Raw genomic sequence first — 24,240 nt, 5'->3', positions numbered from 1 at the left:
AATGAAAAGAACAAAAGCTAATGTTTACATTTATTTATTTACTACAAAAATATCCTACCTTGGTGTCCACTGTCTCTCTGCCTCTGGTCTCCCTGTTGCAGTATTTTCCACTATTTTTTAAGTGTGGCTTCTGGCTACTACAAAGTTGCCTGTTATAGCAAGAAGCCGTTACAGTGAACTGGGCATTTTTTCCCAGTTAGTTCAGTTCATTGGATGATTCATTTAAGCTATAACTCTCCACCTTCACTAATGTGTGTGTATTTCATAAGCTAATGTGCCTGATTAAAATATTAAGCAGGACTATTTCCAGAACAGCTGGCAGAGGAATTCCTCACATAAAGTATGTCTACTGCACGCATTGTAATCTCTGCTTGGATTCTGCATTCCCTGACATAGTTTCTTGGGGTGTCATGTCAGTTTCTGTTACGTAACCAGTTCCTGTGCTAAAATAATTGTATTATTTTTTAAAAGAACAGTTACTTGCTTAGCAGTAATACATGAAGGAAATTCATACTTGGTTCACGGTCAATGAAGCACTTTGTGGGACGCAACCCAACTTTTGAATATATTTTCCCTTATGAAAAACTAAAGGGAACAGGAGAATGATGCTGTGATAGGCCTCTCTTTCTGAGATTTTTACTTATTCCACCTTTTCCAGTTTTTTTTGTGAAGGACTATAATATTGAAGACATGGGTAGAACCATTCAGAAGCTTTAAGTGTTATTTTCACTTATTGCCTGATGGCTTTTGGTGGGAAATCACAGGTAGGAATTTGGTTAGCATAATCTCAGAAGGGTTCCATTCCTTGTGGAAATTAGTTTATCTACCTTTAGTCCAGTATAGTTTGAGATGTGATGACAATGAAACTTGAGTGAAGTGTCCACATGTCCCACCAATGGTATAAAAAATGCAAATCTGCAGCAACACAAAGCATAGATTTAAATTAAATGTTTTTCAGAAATTGATTTCTGACCTGTGTGTGCTCTTCGTTGCAGAATGCAGAATCGCTTCAAGGCTGCAGTTTGCAAGGTTTAGTGGTACACAGAGAGGAGGAAGAAGCTAAAATGATGGATACAGTATAGTACTCTTAAGACTGAAGCCAAGTACACTTCTTTCCAAGAGAAGACGACGGCAATTTTCTTAAGACTTCTTTTTATGGGTGCTGCACTTTATTTTGAATGGAGGGAGGGGAATTGTTTTGTTTTGAGCTTTTGGAGAGAGAGTAAGGCAGAAACACACATCATTTTTTTTGAAAAACAAATGTGCTGCTATCTTTCTTCCTATGTTTCTTACTTTTAAGAAAGAGATGTTCTTGTAATTTGCTGAATGTGAAACTACGTTTTCTGCTACTGCTAAAATCTTGCCTTTTAATTTTAGTAATCAAAGTATGAGAAATCTGCACAGTTGCAATGTTTACAATTGATTCCTTCAGGAATCTGCTTTAATCTTATTAGATACTACCCAAAAGTTGCTGTGGATACTAAAGATCATTGTAATGTGTTCCGTTGCTTGCATCCTAGGCATTCAAATCTGATTTTATCACAAAAAGCAATAAATCTATGATTGCTATTGGTGTTGCATCTCTGGATGGCTCACAAAAAAGCACTAGCCATTTATATTACAGGGATGTTTTTTACTGTTTCTGAACGAGAGCCTTCTATATTTTATTTTGATTCTTACATATCTTGATGTGTAAGTGGCCATAGTGGAATTATAACCAGTATTTCTGGAGATAGATCTGCATATGTCACAGAAAGTTTAACTTTTCTTAATCTTGGAAATGAGAACAATATGACAAACATCAGCCACTGCTGAGTGTTTCATCAGGTGCCAAATTCTGATTTTTCCCCCCCTCAGATCTGAGCTTATAATCTTTTATTTGGTAAACTGTTGAATGCCTCAAAAGAAATAATCAGTGACTATTTTAAAACCAAATAACCCAAATAGCCATGAAATTACTTTGATACAGACTTGGTACTGAAATGTTGTCATTTACATCAGACTGTGTAAACCTTTTCTTATAAATTGTTTACAAAGCCCAAAATAATGAAAAACATTTTTTTCTACTATTCTATCCATCTGCTTCTGAATTAATCACTCTTGATGTAGCAGTATGTTAAAATACAACTTTGTAAATGCTATCAATACATAATTGCATTCAATGAGTAGTCTTCAAGCATCACAGTTCTAGAGTAAGGAAGGATTTGTAGATTCTATCCAAAAACATACTTGCCTATGATAAAGTCCCTAAGAAGCAATATTGACATGCAAGATAAGAGTGACGTGTGATTGACCAGGGCTTTGTTGCTTTCTTTAGTTTCCTAAATTTCTCTCCTTTAAACGGAATATTGACAGTGGGAACTACTAAGTAAAAATAATTGAGTCTCAACTCATTCACACAATCTTCCCAGAATTGACAAAGTTCCTTTGGGTCTTGTTTTTTTGTATTGAATGCAATTTCATGTTAGTTTTCTGATTAAAGCAAACCATAATCTCTTTAGGTCTCACTTAGTACTATGACTTGGGGGTGCTTCCTGTCATAAGTATAGAGGCTGATCTATCATTCTGGATGTTCCCCAGAATAGCTTCAAATAATGAGGTGTTCATAAGAGTAAATCATGATTAGTTATTTCATATTTCTGAAAATCTAATCCAGAAAGTAAGGTCAAAATGAGACACTGATTTTAAAATTAATTTTCAGTGGTTGATTGAGAAGATAATTTTATGAACTAGCAACTCCCTGGTACCATGGATAATTTTTTAAAGTGTAGCAAGGGAACATCCATGTTAGAATTGGCTAACAAGCAACCGGTGATGTGTCTTGGGTCTTGGTTATTTTAATTATGATGAAGTCTGGATTTAACAAGTTGGTTCAGATGACAAAAGATCAGATAGGCCTTGATGATACTAACTGTGTAACATAGAGAATCTTATTTGCAAGAAACTAAGTCTGAAAATCCCATTTAAAACTCTAATTTATAAAGACATTAAATATTGCAATTTAATCAGAACTTTTTGGGTTGAGACAATAATGTGTGATTCTGATTTGTAACTGAGTGAGAAATGATGGTTGATTATGCTCACAGAATAACGGAATGGAGGAAATAAATCTTGAGATGTGGATAATTGTATTGAAGCATCGCTTCTTTTAAGTTCAGCCATTACTGTTTTTAAATGGTTGCTTACATTGTAACATTGTAATATACTTTCTTAGAGATCACTTTTTATACTTTTCAAATTTGTGGCCTCTCTTCTGTATTTCTAGGTACTTTTGCATGGTCATGTTTTCAGCTCTGTGAGAATAGAAAAATATGGTTGGGACTAAAAACTGGATTTCTTTTCCATTAGGTCTGCTCTTGGGAAAATTAATCTGCAGGCAAAGTAATTTGGAGCAAGCAGGGAAAAGGCCCCTAGTGATTTAAGTAGAAAAACAAAAAATTGGCATTTTTTAAATTCAAGTAGAACAAAATTAGGGATGAAGCAAAACTAATCAGTATTTCTTTCCAAAAATAAATCTCACTTCATTGGAGCGTGGGAGTGGTTGAGTTCTATTTGAATTCCCCCATAAATAATCAACTATAGCAAATATAGTGTGTTGCAAGATTGGCAAAACAGTCTCCTGAAATTTTCCAATGGAACTCTAATTTAGATGCAAGTGGACTGGGATAGTTACATTTAAAAAAAAATTTTTTTTACAGTTTTAATGAAAGCAATAGAAAAGAATTCTCCATCTGGTTCCTTGTAGATAGGTTGAGTTGCATTGTTTAGAATTTCAGACCAATCCCAACACAGTAAATCAGCAACAAGTTTGTGAAATGGCTTTAGCTATCTGTATTACTACTGTGGTTTTAACCTGATGTTGCAGAATCGGTGGCAAATATGAGACCAAATTTGATAAGAACAAGGGAGCAACAAGAATATTAAAGTCAGTAGAACTTTTTTTTTTTTTGCATGAAATGTTAAGGGTACATGAGAAAGCAGTATCCAACTTCAACTAGCCAATACTCTGTTATTGGAATGTTCTGAACTCAGCTTATTTCTAAGATGGTAATTGAATTGGAAATAAATTCTTAAAGCAAGAGAGTAATCTGGCAGAAGAGAAGTTGACTCCATTTTATGTAAACATTCGGTCATCCACATAGAATAGAAAAATAGCCATGGCTGTCTAGTGCGGCTTTGTACCTATTTTTCTAGCAATGTGATTAAGACAAGGAGTGTAGACATTTCAATTTTTGAAGGCAAAAAATAACAAATACAAAATCTGGACACTAAAAATTGCTAGTTGGCTGGCTTGCAAAATGGGTTGGGAAATAGTACTCATCTTTGGATTGTTCTGGGCATAGCTAAAGAAAGAATTAAACTGATACAAGTTAAGAATTGTGTTTTATCTGACAACATTGTTTTGCCTGTGATTTTTTTCCATTCTGTCTCTGTAATCACCTTCTCATCCTAACATCTGTTTTTTCACAAACATATTTGTTTTGTTGATCATTTCATTAATTTTTTTTACAGCTGTTGTATAATCCAAAGATTCTGAAACTAAAGCCTATGAGCAACTTTGTTCTGTTCTGAGACAGATGACATCAGGCCTGTATTCTGAATTTTACCCTCCATTTGACTGGCATTTAGGGTAGCAGAGGCTGTTTTAAGCAAGGCTTTTTACCTGCGTGGGATGGGATTTTGATTTTTTTTTTGCTGTTTTCAAAGTCAAATACAGAAGGAGTATGAACAGTGACGCTGATCAAAGCTAAAACTGACAAAAAATATACTGGCATCATAGTCCTTTGCTTATTAAAAAGGTGTATTCATTAAAGGCAAGATTACATTTGTTAAAATATGAGTTATGTTTGTCCTTTTGATTTGTAGAATAAACCATTTTCAGTGATCCATAGTCATCTGGTATATTTGAAGCACTTGGTTGAGGGGAAAATTGAGAAGTGCTGATTTGAGTTCTAGCCAATTTGCCTTGTGACTTCTTTAGATTATTCTAAAGCAGTGACTCCAAATCTTGGAAACTACCAGGTGTGCAGACCAACTCTTGTGATTACCCAGCCAGCCTGGCCCTTGCTGAGAATTCTGGGAGTTGAAGTCCATACATCTGCCCTTCCCCACTGCTGCAAAGCACTTTTCCAAAGCCTTAATAAGAGGGCAACGTGGCAAATTTTGCTTCATGGTCTGAAATATATTGTAAATTTAAGATTGCCCCATATGAAGTTTGGAATTAAAATATAAGTTGCTGTTAATAAAATAACTGTACTTTTGCTGTAATGTGTTTGATTTAATCATGACTTGAGACTTTATCGAGAATCATGATTTTAATAAAGGAAGCACATTTCTGTTCAGGATTGTATGGTGTAGAACCATCTCATGAAAGGGCACTTGGCATGGGAATGCATTACTTTCTTTTTCACATTAACTGCTATCAGCCAATATGGGCTGACCGGCCCATGTTGTTTTGATCTTGTAACCTACCTTAAATCTTTGTGACCTTTCCCAACTGCTAAGGACCTCTACTTTGAGCTTACCATTTGTAATTAGAATACAATAACAGAATTGGAAGGGACCATGGAGTCTTTTAGTCCAACCCCCTGCTCATTAAATGAAAACCAGATGATCTAGATGTCCATTATACCGATAGGCAATATACCTAGCACTATTTGGGTGACTGAGTGCCAAAGGCACGGCTGGTTGTTGGAGGGAAGAAAACAATGGGATCTTCTGGATTTTTTTCCTTTGACCTTCCAAAAGTTTGAGGATTTTCATTTTCTTTAAACCAGGTTAAACCTATTCTAAGTTAATTCTCTAAGTTGTATGTTCATTCATGTTTCCTATCTGCAATTTTCATAAAACTGCGACCAGTTTTCAAAAAGTCTGACAAGAGATGGCTTGAAGGAATACACTTGGCTTTTCACTTGCCCAGTCCTGGCCTAGTGGTATGTGGGAAAATATTGCCATGAACTTGTCCTTTCAGAAACATGGGGCAAGCAACTTAGAAAGGGTGAAAAAAAATGGCGGAGGAAGGAAAGAAATTAGTATTCTGACTGCATCTTCTCTGTTGTGGCCACTTCATCTAAACTTCCTTACTAGGTTCTAGTTTTCCATATGCCCTTATCTTTTGCCTCACCCCATCCCCATCCCCAAACTCCAAAACAGAAAACCCCATTTGTTCCCAGTTTACTGCCCTCTTTTTGCGTTCACATATTTGTTAGATAAGTGAACAAAAGGATTCAAGGCACTGTTTGCAAAAGGCCGATACATAACAGATAATGGTTTAGAAATCATTTTTCTATGTGGTAATTCGGATATAGCTGAAACTCGGTGTATCATGTTAGCTCAATTTCTTCCAGCCTGATGTGTTTTGCTAAAACAAAAGACAAGCTCAACTTTGTCTTGTATCCCAAAGTACAATGGAAAGGCAAATTGCAAATATTTAGAAACATTTGCTCTAATATGAGGAAAATAGGCCTATTAAGAAAGTACCTTTGGATCATTTTGAAGAGTGTCCAATTGGGGGGAGTGGGGTGTTCCTGTAGTTGTTTGGTTTTTTTACTATTACCCATTGGCTGCAATTCTGGGTTCAACTGCAGATTCAAAATATACAGTAAGTGCTGATTCTCTTTCTTCCTCTGGAGCCAGTTCTACTCAGTGAGGAGTGGTGTGGAATGGTCAGGCCCTTTTCCCATGCTGTGCATTGCTCCACCAGGCTTAAAGTGTCTCCACTCCTGTTTAGAATCTGCATGAATCCATTGGTGAGGTCATCCCACAGCACAGGTGAGGTATCAGTATAATATGCTGACACACAGTTTAACTATACCTGCCTGCCCAAATGATAATGTGGAAGTTCAATCTTTGTGTCTCGGGTGTGAGGTTTGAAAGGGAAACAACAGCTTTACTTCAACTTTAGCAAGACTGAGTGGTTATGAATATTAGGGCTTTCTAGTTTTAGAAATTTTCTCTGGGTGGGGTTGTGCTACCCCAAACAAAATCTGTGCACAATCCGCCTGGACTCATGGTTTCTCTTCAAGGAACTGGTAGCAGCCATGGCCAGAAACCCCTTTGTGCAACTTCTTGTTTGTGCCAATTTTGCCCATTCCTCGACTGGCAGGCTCTGCTCATGATCACTCATGAGCCTTGGTCACCTTTGCAAAATATGCTTTAGATGGGATTGCCTTGAAGAGCATCCAAAATCAGTAAGTGATACAGAATGCAGTGATGTGTTGGCAGCTCTTCAAGGTAGACCAGGCTAGGAAACTGAAGTTAAGAATGCTACTTGTATTATAAATTTACGGTAGCATAATTTTGCAGGCCTGAATATACCTCCCCTCTCTTTCTCTCATCTTCTTGAGAACTAGGGGGAGTCATGCCTGAGACACTTTCACAAATTACATTTCTTCCCAGGAATCAAGCTTTGTTTCATCTTACCAATATCTTAGTTGCAGCCCTTCCTCCTCTTCCTCAAGGTTATTCCTTCTGCCCATTACAAACATGCAATTACCGTATTTTTCTGACTATAAGACGCACCGGAGTATAAGACACACCTTAGTTGTTGGGAAGAAAATAAGAAAAAAGCTGATTGGTGGGGGGAACTGCCTCCCGGAATACCCCAATCAGCTGTTCCCAGAGGTGAATTTTGGCAATAGGTTTGTTGGTTGTGAGCTCTGCTTTTTTTTCAGCCTCTGAAACCTCGGTTTCAGAAGCTGGGCAGGGCTACATTCAGAGTATAAGATGCACCCAGATTTCCACCCTCTTTCTGGGGGGGAAAAAGGTGTGCCTTATACTCCGAAATATACGGTATGTATTCTCCTCGTCAGCCCATTACATCTTTGCTCCAGGAGCTGCACTGATGCTAGTATGCTTCTGGGTGCAATTCATGGTACTGGTAATGATCTATAAAGCCCTTCATGGCATGAGGCCAGGTTGAGGGACTGCCTCTCCCCAATTATGTCTACATGAGCTATTAGATCCAGCAAGAGATACACCCCAGGTCCTATTTCAAAGTGCCATCTTGGCAGGACCAAGAAGGCAACATTTGCTACCATGGTATCCTCCCTTTAGATATCACCCCCCCTCCCCAACCCTTACCCTTTCATAAGATCTTAAAACACAAAGTTTTGCCACTGAGGATTTGGATGTATGGCAGAGTCTGTGCAATGGTTACCTTCATTTGTTGGGGCTGGTTGTTTTTTTCCTCTCAGCTGATGATTATGCTTATGGGGTTTTTTTATAGCTGTGTATTATGATGTTTTAACTGTTGTTGGCTGAATAGAATTTGTTGCCTTCCTTTTTTTCTAAGATGGTGGGATAAAGAGTGAAGGGTTTGTGATAACAACAGAGATTATGGTACATTTGAAGAAGCAAAATGGCTGCTTTAATTTTGAATTACTAATTCCATCCAGAAACTCTACAAAAAGAGGCATCTTCCTCCACTACTGCTATCAGCATAAAGAAAAAACCCTCTACAACTGTTGAGAGATTTGAAAAAAAAAAGTTAAATTCTAAATGCCCAAGCATGAAAAAATGTGTCCACCCCTGATATAAACACCATAACGGTACAAATTTCACTTTCAGGACTGCTAGCCATAAGATCTGTCATAGTAGCACAAAGCATTGGAACATTGTGATAAATATTGACGAAAGTAGTCTAGAATTTGAAACATCTGAAAATGTTCTAAACAGTTTTCAGTCTGAATTCTTAATACATGTTTCAGGGAAGTATCCAAAATAGTAAACTGATATATTCAAGATTACTATTCATTTATAGAAGCCTCGTGCCCAGCAACATGTATAGAGTACAAGACAAACTACCTCATTCTTTTTACTATGATTTTACCTTACATCCTGTTTAAGGGGTCTTGTGTAAATTCTCAAAATGGGACTGATTTTAAACTGCTATCCTTTTCTTGACAAACTCCAGGGATATTTTAACTAAATGTTGCTAAAAATGGGTTTATTATTAAATACATTTTACAAAATCCAGGTATACCCAGTACAAAAAACTAGCAGTCAATCATCCTACTAGACTTTGGCACAGAACTAAAACATGGTCATTTTAGAGATTTCAGACAACTATATATCAAGCTCATAATTCCATCACAGTCCGTTCCTGAATTTTTATGATTCCAAAGATTGCTGGAAACTGGATATTTAGCCATATATTAGTAGTTTCCATGTGTTAGTAAAACGAATCATGTTCAGCTTTGAGTAGCAGTCCCCTTCTGGCTCACTTCAGGCAGCTTGGTTTGGAGGAAACGATAAACATGAGGCCAGATTTTGTTGGTCTCTGTTCCAGAAAAAGATTCCAGCACTCCTTTTTGGCTAGAGAGAAGACGAGGTACATTAGTTATTTTCACATTAACAGTTTTTCTCACAATTCTTAGATTCTGAGAGTCCAGAATGAGAGATCAATTGCACAAAAAATAAATAAAATAAAGATTCTATGGCTACATGTATACAAACTTTTATAAAATGCCTACAGGTAGTATTCAATTTCTGACCACAATTGAACCCAAAATCTCTGTTGCTAAGTGAGACATTTGTTAAGTGAGTTCTGCCTCATTTGACAACCTTTCTTGCCACAGTTGTTAAGTGAAACACTGCAGTTAATCAGAATAGACGTGGAAGAGACCTTGGAGGTCTTCTAGTCCAACCCCCTGCTCAAGTGGAGACCTCATACCACTTCAGACAGGTGACTGTCCAGTCTTTTCTTAAAAATCTCCAGTGATGAAGCACCTACAACTTCTGAAAGGAAGCTGTCCCACTGCTTAATTGTTCTCACTGTTAGGAAGTTTCTCTTTAATTCCAGGTTGCTTCTTTCCTTAATTAGTTTCCCACCATTGTTTCTTGTCTTGCCTTCTGGTACTTTGGAAAATAAGTTGACCCCCTCTTCTTTGTGGCAGCCCCTTAAATACTGTAATACTGCTAACAGTTGTTAAGTTAGTAACATGGTTGTTAAGTGAATCTGGCTTCTCTGTTGACTTTTCTTGTCAGAAGGTCGCAAAAGGTGATCCCTTGAACCTGGGACACTGCAACTGTCATAAATATGAGTCAGTTGCCATGCAGCTGCATTTCATCAGGTGATCATGTGGAAACTGCAGTGGTTGTAAGTGTCAAAAACAGTAATAAATCACTTTTTCAGTGCTATTGTCACTTCAAATGGTCATTAAACAAACTGTTGTAAGTTGAGGACTGCCTTGCTTGCTTTTGCACTCTTTTATTAAGTAGTTTTAAAACCTCCCTCAGCTTTACAAGCTGTTTCCATGTTTTCTTTTGGCCTTCCCTTACTTCAAGCCTACTGTTTCGTTCATAGTGGACCTGTCAACTATGTAAAAAAATCAAATTTTTTTAAAAAATTTTTTTGCTATATTGCTTTCTTCATATAATTTGTATCAATTCTTATTCTGTGCCTGAAGTCTATACTTAGGACGTTACTTGGCTCAGCAGGAGATAGACATTTGAAGATGGCCTTGCAGTCAGAAACTGAATTATCTGGCATGTGGGAGAGGCCCTTCTCTTGTAGAGCTTCCAGATCACGGAATGGATTCCCTCCCTAAGAGCCGTGTTTAGTCTTCTCACCCAAAGTTTAGGAAAACGGCCAAAATGTGTCTCTCTTGCAAACTTTAATGATACCATTTTAGCACTTAACTCTTATTTCACTTCTAGCAATTTTATGTGTTTTCTAAGATATATTTTAATGGCTGCAAACCATCTTGACTGTTTATCCAAAAAGAAAGGCAAAGTATAACTTTAATCATCAGGAAAATAATAACCACAACTGAAAACTGATGCAGTAACCAGCAACTTCTGGAGGATAAAGACACAGGATACAGTCATAAAGTTATCATCTCAGTGAACAGTTGATAACCAATAAATAATAATAGATAACCATTTCTCAGTAGCAATCATCTAGCAGGAGCTGGTTAGGAAATGACAGAAGTTAATATAACCATTGGCCAAGTTTTGTTTTGGTTGCCAGAGCACAGTATTCATGCAATATTGTTTTGGTGCTACAAAAATCCAAGCGACTCCATAACAGGGTTGATTTGACTCTAAAGCAGGGGTCCTCAATCCCCAGGCCATGGCCCATTCGAAACCAGGGCACACAAGTGTTGGGTGAGCACGCACAGTTCCATTTGCACAAGCGGCAGGTACTCGTGCGGGAAGCTCCACTTGAGCAAGCGGCAGTACTCGTGTGGGAAACTCCATTTGTCTGAGTGGCAGGTGCTTTAATGGAGCTGCGTGTGCGAGTATGTGATCCACTGCTTGCGTGGAACCATTCTCTCTCCTTCCCACCCCACCAGTCCACAAGCAGGAAAGGTTAAAGACCCCTGCTCTAAAGTACCTTTCTTACAGCATACTCCTATGTATGCTGAAGAACTCACCAAGAAGGATACATTCCTTAAATTTATCCTCTCATCCCAGTTTTGAAACAACAGGAATAATTGTACTGTCTTGTCATGTTTGTTTCAAAATCCTTTCTCCTCCCACTGGGCATTTTTCCTCTTTTAATTCTAACTCACTCAGAATGGACACATAGCAACAAAAAAGAACAGATATCTAAATTCACAACAATTCCTTGACTTATGACTGGTGACTTAGTGACCTTAGAGAGTTACAGTGGACTCCCCCAAAGGTACCCATTCCGAAGTTCTGATGGCCATCCTTCCCCATGGTCATATGACTGCATGGTGGGCGCTTGGCAACTGGCCTGAATTGACAGCCATTTGCAGCAGCTCACAGCCATCTGACTACATGTTATGACATTTTTGCTGAAAACTGGCATTTACTTCTGTTTTTTGGCAAAAACAGTCCATAGTGAACAATGGGTATGCCACAAAAAGTCAAAAAAACAGATCTGGTCACACGGTGATCTGCTGTGCGATAATGCCAACTTACGACTAACGGAGAGGCAGTTATAAGTCGAGGATTACCTGTAGAGGCATCAATGAGAGAAAGCAAGATGTTTCTTATTCCTCTTTTTCCCCTTTGGGGTCTTCAAGTCAATTTTGATTCCTGATGTCATATATGGGAAAATCATTCGTTTTTTCAGAATTTGTTTGCAATTGCCTTCTTCCTAGGGCTCAGAGAAAGTGATTGGCCCCAAGCCCTTCAAGTGGCTTCATGCTTAAGGCATAACTAGAACTCAGAGTCTCCTGGTTTCTAGTCCGGTGCCTTGAATCGCTATAGCAAAATGCCTCTTTTTCTACTAATACAAAATTAAAAGACTTCCTTTGAAAATATGAAAGCATGGATATAATCAAACGTGAGTGTGGAGGAAGAGCTATTGGTAAAAGACTGCAAAGACAGAAGACAGTAGTAGTATTCTTCATGCAGGCAGGACTTAAAAAGGGATTGAAAGGGATTACAGGGATGCAAAATCAATATATAGTCATGACACACACCTGTGTGATTATAAGCAAACTTAATCTCAGCTTAATTGGTTCTTAGTTATATAGATTCAGATGTAAACACGGACTCCATAACAGCTTCTCTCTTTTCTCCTAGATCACCCCATGAGTTGGAAGACAAAAATCCATGCTTAGGCTTCCTTTCTCACTGTTTGTGTCACACATCTGAAACATCCCTAAATTGTTGCAGAGATGTTTAAAGAAAATGTATTAAGACTAAATATTGCACATTGAAATGTGCTTACCGGTAATACTCCAGGACAGGTTTGGTTTCTGCTTCATAAGATTTCAATCTCTTCATAATCGTTTCCGGTTTATCATCATCACGCTGAACAAGAGGCTCCCCTGTGTGATCATCATGGCCCTGTTTATAGGAAAAGGAAGATTCCCTACTATGAACAATAGCAGTTTATACACCTATCAGTTTTCTTCTATGGAATCTGCATGCTCTCTGGTTTTTGAGTTATGCTATAAACTGCTAATCCTGCCCTCATTTTTATCACAGAAGTTAGCACATCATGTAACAGGCGGTATTCTTTATATTTAATAAATGAATATTCAGCATCCGTGCAATAGTCCAAGAAATCTCTTGAGCAATTAAGAGACAGGTTTAAAATATTGGGCAGGAGACAATGACGGTTTCTATGGCAATTAAAAGGCTGCATTGTATGACATGATCTTTCAAAAGATGTGTCCAATCTTTCTAACATTGTTACTATTTTTACAAAGTTTGATCACTGCTGATTTCTATAAAACACTATTATTGTATGTATGTACGTACAAAAATATAAAAACAAAACTGCAAGTTGGTAAAAAAAAATCAAGTTATGGACTGAACTAGAATGGCTTTATGGAGGCATTACTGACATACCTAGAAGGTAAATTGTCTGTTTCTAGATTTTCTGTCACTTGAAAAAAATATAAAAGCTATTAACAGTCTGATTAAAATACTCTTAATGAAAATATTGCTCAAATGTCATCACAACCAATTCTTACTCTGCCTTTTAATTAAAAATTTAAAAAATAATATGACATTCTCAACAGGCTGTCCTGTAGCATCTGCAACATTTTAAGAAGATCTTCACAAAATCCCCAAAGGAATATTGTTTAAAAAAATAATAACTGAAATCTCATGTTAGTTTATTTCAGCCATTTTAAAATGACTTTTATTTTTAAGTCTGAAGCCCAGCATCAAAAGCTTCTTGACCCAGCAGGCTGATACTTCTATTTCCTTTTTAATTACCAATATTATACAGTTTCTGGAAGTGAAAAGTGCCAATTTATGTCCCTACATTATGATCATTGCAAAAGAGGAGAAATTTTCCAACTAAACTGGGATGAGCCACGGTGGTACAATGGTTAGAGTGCAGTACTGCAGGCTGCTTCTGCTAATCACCCACTGCCAGCAGATTGGCAGATCAACTCTCACCAGGCTCAAAATTGACTCATCCTTCCATCCTTCCGAGGTGGGTAAAATGAGGACCCAAATTGTTGGGGACAATATGCTGACTCTGTAAACCACTTAGAGAGGGCTGTAAAAGCACTGTGAAGCAGTATATAAGTCTAAGTGCTATTGCTATTGCTAAACATAGTTGTCCAGATATTGTTAAATCATGTCAGCTATGATTGTTTACTCATCACAACAAAAGAGAAACAACTCTAACACTAATCCCAGCCTACCTCACAGAATTATTTAAAGACAACACAACTCTATTTTGATTACAATCACAATGAACTTTTTTCAGGGGTTAGCAACAGAGGGGATCAGCCAACATTTAGCACACATTTGCTGACTGGAAAAAATGGGATTCGATGTACAAGTTGGTGAACACTCATGAACAGCAGATAGCTTTCAATATCTGTTTTTGCATGGCTGTCCTAGATATAGGCACAACTTACAGAGACTTTGGGAGGGTTGAATTCAAGATTGTACACCCTGCCACTAGCAGGATGAATCCAGCGTGCAGTCAGACGTTGCTTGATGGTCTCAAAAGGCACATCTAAAACAATCACGGTGTCAATTGGGCACACCTTATCCAGCGATTCAGCCTGTGGGACAGTCCTGGGGAAGCCTGTGTAAAAACAAAACAAAATGGCATTGCAAATAGCTAAAGGCACAGAAATGAGTTGTCAGTATGATGGAGTCCAATCAGGCCGATGGCAGCAGCTGAGGGGTGTTTCTTTGATTAATGTTTTTAGTAATTAATTTTGTTTGTTTATATCCCACCTTTATTATTTTTATAAACAACTCAAGGCAGTGAACATGTTCAACACAGCTTCTTCCTATTTACTCCACAAAAACAACCCTGTGAGGTAGGGTGCGTTGAGAGTGAGTGACTGGATCAAAGTCCCACAGGTAGCCTTCATGACTAAGGTGATACTTGTTCACAGTCTTCTGCTTTCAAGCCTCGTGCCTTAAATCCCTAGACTAAACTGGCTGTGTCTGATTAATTTTTCTAGTTCTTTGTTTTTAGTTCATTCATATTTAATCTTTAGTAAAATGTTTTTAGCTCTTTAATGCTTCTTTGATTAATGTTGCTAGTTCTTGAAGGAACAAAGAAAGCTACACAAGTACAGCCTGATAAGAGAACTGGTTCAAACTTGCCAAGGGCGAGGATTTTCTTTTCACATACATGGACTTGAACTTTAGTAACTTGCAAACTCATTATAATGTGAGACCCTCCTGAATATGTAGATGAGCAGTAAGAAGTTCATACTAAGAAATTATGAGATGTTACATGCTGTATGCATCAGAGATATGTCAAATGATAATAACCAGCAAAAGAACTCACTCCAAACCCTTTACGATTGAAGTGATTAAAATTAAAGTGATTCTCCACATGAGGGATTCTTGGGGCTCTCAGGTCAGACTTATACAGACCATTATCTGATGATGTTATCTAGTTTGGGTAATGAAACATTTGCAAGAAAACAAGCAATCTTGAAGAGCACCAAGCCCCCCCCCCAATTTCAATCCTGAGCTACAGATATTATCCTTGATTGATTCTCCACCTTTCTAAGGGGCTCTTCAAATGGGCGAGGTGCCCTCTTTGCTTGTGTACATCAATAAAGAATAAATGTTTAGTCTACCTTTCCGACTTGGGTTCTGTTTGGGCAAGGCACACCAGGCTTACATATCTGCCGATGTTTACGGCTAACATATCATCACTTTTCTCTTACTGAGTGTGGCTTGACCTGCTTATTAATTGAAAACATTTATACCCAAGTGCCAAAAATCGATATATTTTGGAATATTCCCATATAGCACTGCATCATTTCATTTAAAATACAGTAGCCTGATAGTTTCTATATAACACTTCATTTCAACTAAAACTCAATCAAACCATTGTCGGATCTAACCAGATCTCAAAATCCACCTCCTCCTCGGTGTATTGGGAGCATGTTCATATTTAACCATCATGCTCACTAAGCATATGCTTCAGAATTCAACGGAAGTTGCTTTTTTTGGGGCCACCTAATCTCACACGGATTATTTTGCCAAGTGTTGCAGAATTCTCGATAATAACCATACTGTTTAAGAAATTGTGACAGTCAAAGGCCATTTAATTGGAAGGCTTCCTAACTTGGAAAACATCAGACCAGAGAGCTTATCTTGGTCTACAGTCCCTATACCATTTAATTAGGCAATGAAGCTTTATCTCTTGCTTGAACAGATATCAAAGAAAGAATTAAGAATTCCCAAGAGACAATATTCCTTTCCATTGCCTTCATCTGGCATTTTTTCATCTTGATTTATATAGCTCAGAAGGTTATTATCAGATAATAATTTTATAATAAGCCCCTCAAGATGATCCAGACAAAAATGCATCAGGGGCTTGAACAGACTTTTACATCCTTTGTCTAACAAAGCTCTAGTAATATAAATGTTGACACTTTTCTTTTGTATCTTTTTTCTATAACTGGATCCAAGCTCTTTTATAGCCCATGCTTAAGAATCCAATTTGGATATACGTGTGTGTATGCCTTCAAGTCAGTCTTGACTCATGCCAACACCTTATCATCAACCAACATCCTATGTTTTAACATATAGGGTTCACTACCTGGAAACTACCTTTCATTTACAAAAAGGTACAACGCAAGCTCTCACCATCCAGCAGCACATGGTTCTGATCTAGTGTTTTCAGCTCACTTAGCATCAGCTTGGTCATGACGTCATCAGGAATCAATTGCCCCTTTTCAATATATGACTTAGCCAGTAGGCCAATTTCTGTGGAAGCAAGAATGAACAGAAAAATCTTAATGAAGTGGGATGTTGCAGGCAATTGTGTTATAGTTTTGTTTTGTTTTGCTCTCACTAAACATTCATCTTTAATTGGTGGGGAAATGAGCAATAAAAAAAACATTTTTCCCAGAGAATTATAGACTACACCTAAGGGTTGCTATTACACTAAGGACTCAGTAAAGGTTAAAGAAACACAGCCAAAAAAAAAATATCCCCTTGCAAAACCAAAATCAAACTATTCTTGCTCAAAATAAGCATTGCTCAAATTATTAACTCTTTTGAGTTTCAGTATTTAAGGACAACAGATATCTTCTTGTTCCTCTTTCCTTCCATAGCTGAAATCTTTGCTTTTTGGCTCCTATAGCTAATTCATTCCTTTCCTCTCCTTTTACATTTACAGACTGTTCAATTCCACCTACTCCTCCATTCAAGTCACTTCATTAAATTTCCATTTTGTTTCATTGGACATTTTCCAAATCAACTACTTAATAGACTATTAAAGTTGTTTATGGCCTTGCAGCTTGGTTTGGAAGTATTCCATAACTTGGGATAATTTTGGCTTCTAAACAAACACTGGTAGATCAAATAGGGTGCTAATGAATTATTGTGGTTTACTTCGGCATTTAGTGATTGTAGAGAGAACCTGGACCAGTGATGGCGAACCTTTTTGGCACTATGTGCTGAAAAGTTTGCGTGGAAATATTATGCATGCGCGCACGCACTAATCGGGACTGCGCTCCGGAAAAGCTGAACTTCCGGGTTCTGGCGCGCATGCACACCCGACAATCAGCTGGCCAGTGTGCATGCGCACACCGGTTTTCGGCACTGCCATGTGTGTGAAAGACAGCTGATAGTCACCCATGCATGCGCGCTAGAAACCGGGAAGGCAAACAGGCAAGGCCACGCGTGCCAGGTGACATGGGTTCGTGTGCCACTTTGGCCACGCCTGCCATAGGTTTGCCATCATGGGCCTAGACTATACAACCACACTTGCAAACTGGCTGTCATAATCATATCTATTAAATGTTTACATTACATGTTTCCTTTCAAATAACATGACTTCCGCTGTTTATTTTTAACTGCGTCATTTCAGATTTAACCTTATCATTTGTTTCTGATTCTGGTTTTTCGGGAAATCAAGAACCGATTCCAATTTGAAAGAAACATTAAACAAATGATAATGGTAAGACAAACTATAAAGCGGGAAAGCTGCATGTGTATTTAGTTGCTTCTGCTGACAGAAGGAGTCAGCAACTTACTATGATGCTTTAGTAGCAAAGAGCAGAAAGTGCACCCAATAATCTCACACAATTATTGAGACCACATTTCCCTGAACACAGTAGTGTTTCTTATTGCCTGTGTAAGTTTAATTTTTAAAATATACTGAATTTAACAAAATGTAAATATAATCTTGGAATTTGCATGTAAGCCATCATGTACCATTCAAACTCCTAGCATAAAGTAGGAACTTTGTCAAAGAAAAGGAACAGTAATTTATTAATATTATTTAGTGTATGGCATATCATACATGGACTAGCAATATATAAACATTTCATCTAGATTAGTAGAACACAATAAAACATAAATGTTAAAAAGATCTATGTTCAACTACCAATCTCTAGGCCATCTTAACCATTGAAGCACACCATCATAGGAGGGTTGCAGGAGGATGTTGCAGCCAAAAACTGAGCTTGGGAGCCTGTTTTCGCTGGCAGAACTCTCGGGCCACCACAGGCGCCCCTGACACGAGTGATGTTGAGCGGGCCATGCTGACCCCAGCTACACCCACCCCGGCCCCATGAGGTCAAACGCAACCCTGATGTGGCCCTCAATGAAATCGAGTTTGACACCCCTGTTATAGAGAAAGGAAAGCTCAAGCAAATAACATCTTTCCTGCCCTAAGAAGAAAAGTCTAAATCTGTGCTCTTTTCTTTATTATTAAACACACTTTCTGCAGCTGCTAACATGCTCCAAGAACAGCAAAACTTTAAACTCAGCGAAGTCACTGATGTTAACCTTTAAGTGTTGCTACAAGTAAATGTTTAACTTATATGAACTTGAAACTATTTAAACTGGTTAGATGCCTTCAGGGCATGCAGAGGAAATTCTGCAACCAAAATAACAGGGAATATCTTTTAGTGACTTTATACTAATCTTTAGAAATCTAAAAAGTAATCTAGTACATATCTATCACTTTGTGTTTTTTCACATATTCATATTTTGGGCTGTTTTTTCCTCCCTATTTATATTACAGGTAGACCTCGACTTACAACAGTTTATTTAGTGACTGTTACAGGGGGATTGAAAAAAGTGACTTATGATCATTTTTCACACAACCTTCGCAGCATCCCTGGGGGTCATGTGATCAAAATTTGGACGCCTGGCAACTGGTTCATATTTATGATGGTTGCAGTATCCTGGAATCAGCTGATCACCTTCTGTGTCCTTTTGATGAGCAAAGTCAATGAAGAAGTCAAATTCACTTAACAACCGTGTTACTAACTTAGCAATTTTAGTGAGGCATTTAACATCCGTTGCAAGAAAAATCGTAAAATGAAACAAAACTCATTTAACAAATGTTTCACTTAACAACATAAATGTTGGACTTAACTGCGGACGTAAGTCGAGGACTACTTGCACTGCTTATAGATTTGCTGTGGAAAAATGAGGTTATAGTAGAATTTAAAAATAATCTCAAAGTCTGTTTTACCATGCTATAATATTATGGAAATTATTCTCATAAACACAATTCAAGATGTGAGTCATTTGTCAAATTCCCTACAACCCATCTTTCTAATATGGATTATAAATTAATAGATTACAAACTAATGGATTATTGTAGTGTGAGTCATCATAGTGGTTAATTTAGAAAATTTAGGCTTTGCAGGTTATGCATTAGCTTTCTTATATCCTGGTTCTGTAAAATATAATACATTTACATGTTATGCAAAACACGTCAGAGAATGATGCTCAGAAGCTAAACAGATTCTACTATCTGTTCAATTGGAAAAATTATAAACAAAGTAGAACAACCCAACACCAATCAATTGTGAACTAAACTGAATTTCAGACACAGCATATTTCTAAGCATCACTTTTTTTCTTATCTTCAATCATGTCCAAGGCTGCCTGGACAAGTCTTTCTTGCAGTTTTCTTGGCAAGATTTCAGAAGTAGCTTGCCATTGTCTCCTTCCTAGGGCTGAGAGAAAGTGACTGGCCCAAGGTCACCCAGCTAGCTTTGTGCCTAAGGAGGACTAGAAGTCACATTCTCCTAATTTCTAGCCTGATGCCTTAAACTCTACACCAATCTGGCTCTCTAACATCACTTAGAAATGTACAAATAAAAAACACTGTGTTACAATATATAAAAGAGCAATTTACGATCAACTAACAATTCAGATAACACTTAAAAATAATCATAAAACCAGTTAAAAGATCAGCAATATCCACATACTTCTTGGGTCTCAGAAGGCCTGCCAAACCATGTTTTTCTTTAAAAGTTTGAACAGGGCAGGATTTGGGTCCAATTCAACAGGAACTGCTCTTTATTCTTTGCACATTTTCAGTGTTAATCTAAGATGTGCCATCACGTTATTTTTGACTCCTAGCAACCACGTAACTTTTCTCCAGGACAATCTATCCCTAACCCAAATACTAAATTGATGCATTAAAAAGGATGGATATGGGGATACATACATACATACATACATACATACATACATACATACATACATACCTTTAATATGGTCACTCATCAGAATACAACAATCAGATGGAACAAAATAAAACAGTTTATGTCTAGATCATGGATAAAATCAAGGACTGTCTGGTTTTACTGGCAGTGTAACAGAATTTGACCACATTCACAGAAATGGAATCATACTGGTCTGGTAATAACTGTATATTAAATATTTCAGAATTGCCTGGGGACTTCATCAAAAGACCGTTGTACCCTTAGAAAAAACCATAATATGGCAGAACACAGATTATGGCTTTTATGGACCATTCTCCATAAGGACCCAGCCTTAGTTCAGGAATTATTTTGTATCTGCCCTCAAGAACCCCTGTAGGGAGTGTATTAAAGCATGCTAAGGTTAATATCCTCCAGAGTTTAGGTCAACTGCATAGCTATCTATGCATAGCTATCTTGCTAAGGTTAGTGTCTTTCAGAATTTAGGGATAGTTGTTTAGCTATCTATCGTAGCTAAGGTTAGTGTCCTCCAGAGTTTAGGGTAATACTCTGCTGTCTGTAAATCTATTAACTGTCCATTGAAATATTGATGTGAACTGAGCAGATGGAAACAGGAAGACAAAGGTTGCTACGATTAATGTCCTCCAGAGTTTGGGGAGAGCTGTGTAGCTTTCTTACTAAGGTTAGTGTTCTCCAGAGTTTAGGGACAATTTAGGGACAGTTGTGTAGCTATCTTGCTGACCCTCAGCAAAAGTATCCAGTTAGGTTTCCATATCTTGGGCACATTGCTTGAGTGCAATAAGAGTTTATCAATTAGAAATTTACAATTAGAAAATTATCAATTAGAAATTTTCAATTTTCCCTAGGAGAAAAACCATAATTTTGCAATTTTTCCTACATTGTTCTATTCCTTGTTGATTCAAAATTTGCAGAACTTTGCAAAAAGAAAAGGACCCAAGCTTTCCGAAAAGAACAACAGCTTCAACCAGAATGCAATAAAGCAAAGCCTATTTCAATTTCAGTCAATCCTGCCTCCCTCTTTAAATACTATATTAGGAGAACATGGGGCCACTTGGAACAATTCGGAGCAGACCCTTTGCAATAGGACAAAAAAACAGTAAGGTCCCATCTAAGCACCAAACAGTAATTGCACATGCACTTTTGCCAAATAAGGCTTTCATACTACTCTGTTAAAAGCGAAGTACTGTTTTTTGGGTTGGGATCTGTTTAGCATAATGGCCTTGCATACTGCAATGAACCTTTATACTGGCATTCTCACAAGGATTATGGATTAACAGCAACCAGGTATCTACCTATCATAAAAGAATCTATGACTTTATTCCACAACTTTGCTTTTGGAAATGAAATCAAATGCAGAGGCAGAGTCTGTCTTAGATGAATATTTTTCAGCCAAATGTTGCCGTACTACTTGAACATAGTTGAGGATAGCGTCCATCTCTAAAGCCAGTTTGCACATCTGCCTCTATATCCTCTAACAGTTAATCCAGACAGCCAATTTGTTGTGTTGACTTTAGCACAGAGCTTTCTTATTATGCTTAGGGGCTGATGGGTCGATAGCAGGCAGTTCAGAAGTACCCTTAATAAACAAGCACTCTATAATGGTTAGACCCCTGTTGTTGGGCATTTGTGTGGTACAATCCATGTAGATGAACAGAGGAGAAAAATACAAAGGCTAGTTATTTCCAATTATGGCATAAGACTTTGGCAGCAATAAAATAATTATCTGAGGTTTATTAGGCTTGAACTGTTTTATGAGGCCTGTTATTTCAGAGCTTGTAAAAAAAAAAACTTGCTAGAACTTGTTCAGCAAGTCTCTGAGAATCTCAGACATGATTTAATGTAAGAAAGAAAAGGACCAACTAGGGAACTGGTTAACATTAGGTTCTATTTTAGATTCAGGCAAATGTTCTTCTCCATATAGTGCCCTAAAAGCATTCCCCTTGTTCTGTGGCTGGTATAAGGTAAGGAAATGAAAGGAGCTTATTAATTGAATGGGAAGCTATTAGTTGCTAACATTAGGCTTTCGATGCTGCTATTAAGTGTAGTTGGGAAACTTCAGGTATTTATCCTAGGGTTTTTCCCCCCAGATCTTGTGTATAAAGCTAAATCATCCGTAGGTGTTTTAAAATATATAATCAGTTTATTCTTAGCCCTAGGTACTCATTAAATCAGGAATGAGGGGCAAGCTTTGCTTTTAGAGTTCGCTCTTCCTCAGTATTTGAGCAAACAATAGTGGCTAGAGTGATTTCATTTGATAATGTTCAGTTTCCAGGACAACCTTCAATTACTATAAAGTATATCTGCAATGCTACATTAGAACAGTTGTGACTCTTTACACTGATAAATCCATCAAACACAAACTAGCTCCAGCCCCAGATCAAATGCCATGTTAACAACTGGATCCATTTCCAGAAATAGATTACCCAATGCCATTATCCCCGAGATACTAAAAAGATTATCAAAATCAGAATGGCTATTTAGGTAAAAATTTTGTATAAAGGAAGTTGAATTCCTGGAGATCAGTGGTTTCCAAGCTTGGCAACTTTAGGACTTGTGGACTTCAACTCCCATACTGGCTGGGGAATTCTGGGAAGTGAAGTCCACAAGTCTTAAAGTTGTCAAGGTTGGGCAGCCCTTAAATTATCATGTAATCAATCAGAGAAGTCTTCTCCTCGCCCAATGATGGAATCTGCCAGTGTTCCATGCCAGGTTGAAATTTATTAAGATACTGCATGCTAGAAAACATGCCAAATATACCTCCACAATGTACACACATATGTTGCTTCTTTGGGATGCATGACGGCTTGCACTACAAACACCAGAAAAATATGACTTAAGCTATGCTTAACATAACTAAGTAGATCTCTGAGGACTAAAGTGAATTTCAGCTTGCTGTGCCACAGATTTGGTCCTTCATCTGTTAAACATCTGAGCTTGGTTCAAGTTCTTCAATGAGGTGAAACAGTGAAAGTAAAACAGACACCAATGAAGAGTTAGTACATTAATAAAAGCACTTGTAGCTCCATTTAATTTCATTACCGGTGTTTTAATGATAGTTGGGAAAGAATTATTGATGACAGTTACGGTATATACATTGCCCAGGGTACAGGGATACCATATGCTGTGGAATAAATAAATGTTGGAGCAATAAAAACCCCAAACCCACATGAAGAGAATACTGTTACAAGGCCTGCCAACCAAACCTTTATATAATAGTTGCAAACTTTTCATTCTAGGACGTCTTGCAACTATTTTCAACTATTTTGTAACCCTTCCCTTTCAGAATTTCAACTCTTGAATCAACCAGGGCTTGGTTCACATTTAACACCAGGCTGGGGGCTGAACGTCTGGCTTCCCATATTCTGCAAATCGTCGAGTATTGGCTTAGCACAATAGGTGAACCAAGTCACCTGAATACCAGGCTTGCCCAAAGCACGTTTTCATTTCCCACTCTTATCTTTGTATGGAATAACAAATATAACCGTTGGATTTCTGTACTTTTCTAGATAAGGGCGACTCTGCCGTTTCTGAACTAGATCGCTTTACGTAGTGGCGTCCTCACTCGCCTTCCTTACCGGTCTTCTTGTTCATGTTCTCCCTCAGGATGTCCCCGCTGGAGAGATGCTTCAGGGCGAAGTGCTGGACGATGCGGGAAGACACGGTGCCTTTCCCAGAGCCCGGGGCCCCCATGATCAGCGCCCGCATCAGCGCCGCCCGCACCGCCATGGCCGAGCCGCTTGGCGGGATGGGACGAAAGCAGAATCGCAGCGTCCCCCTCCCTCGCCTTGCAGTGGCGCCCGCTAAGTCCACAGCATCTCCTCCGGAGGGCCACGCCGGTCCCGGCCTCGGCCCGACAGGTACCAGCCCAACAACTCAAGAAA

General features: G+C 38.1%; 2 protein-coding genes across 5 annotated transcripts in view; one reads left to right on the top strand and one right to left on the bottom strand.

Annotated features, from left to right (window-relative positions):
* Positions 1-12,674, top strand: part of CDC37L1 (cell division cycle 37 like 1, HSP90 cochaperone) — a 21,899-nt gene extending 9,225 nt beyond the window's left edge. For 2 of the 4 annotated variants that reach the window (XM_070938613.1, XM_070938615.1), the window contains exon 7: positions 996-4,885. In XM_070938613.1, the coding sequence (XP_070794714.1) occupies positions 996-1,082 (87 nt within the window). In that variant the 3' untranslated portion in view covers positions 1,083-4,885. Of the gene's footprint in view, positions 1-995; positions 4,886-12,501 lie in introns of those variants that run through there. The other 2 variants (XM_070938616.1, XM_070938614.1) reach the window with 2 other exon arrangements.
* Positions 8,346-24,240, bottom strand: AK3 (adenylate kinase 3). Its single transcript, XM_070938617.1, has 5 exons — positions 23,935-24,240; positions 16,513-16,632; positions 14,304-14,476; positions 12,650-12,768; positions 8,346-9,315 (listed from the first exon to the last, which is right to left on the bottom strand). The coding sequence occupies exons 1-5, from the start codon at positions 24,083-24,085 to the stop codon at positions 9,192-9,194; spliced, it is 687 nt and encodes a 228-aa protein (XP_070794718.1). The 5' UTR covers positions 24,086-24,240; the 3' UTR covers positions 8,346-9,191.

Source organism: Pituophis catenifer, unplaced genomic scaffold, assembly GCF_029215685.1.
Source record: "Pituophis catenifer annectens isolate HBS135680 unplaced genomic scaffold, rPitCat1.0.hap2 SCAF_2, whole genome shotgun sequence".
Classification (NCBI taxonomy): Eukaryota; Metazoa; Chordata; class Lepidosauria; order Squamata; family Colubridae; genus Pituophis; species Pituophis catenifer.
Note: the sequence above shows the minus strand (reverse complement) of the source record. Positions and strands in the feature narration are given on the sequence as shown.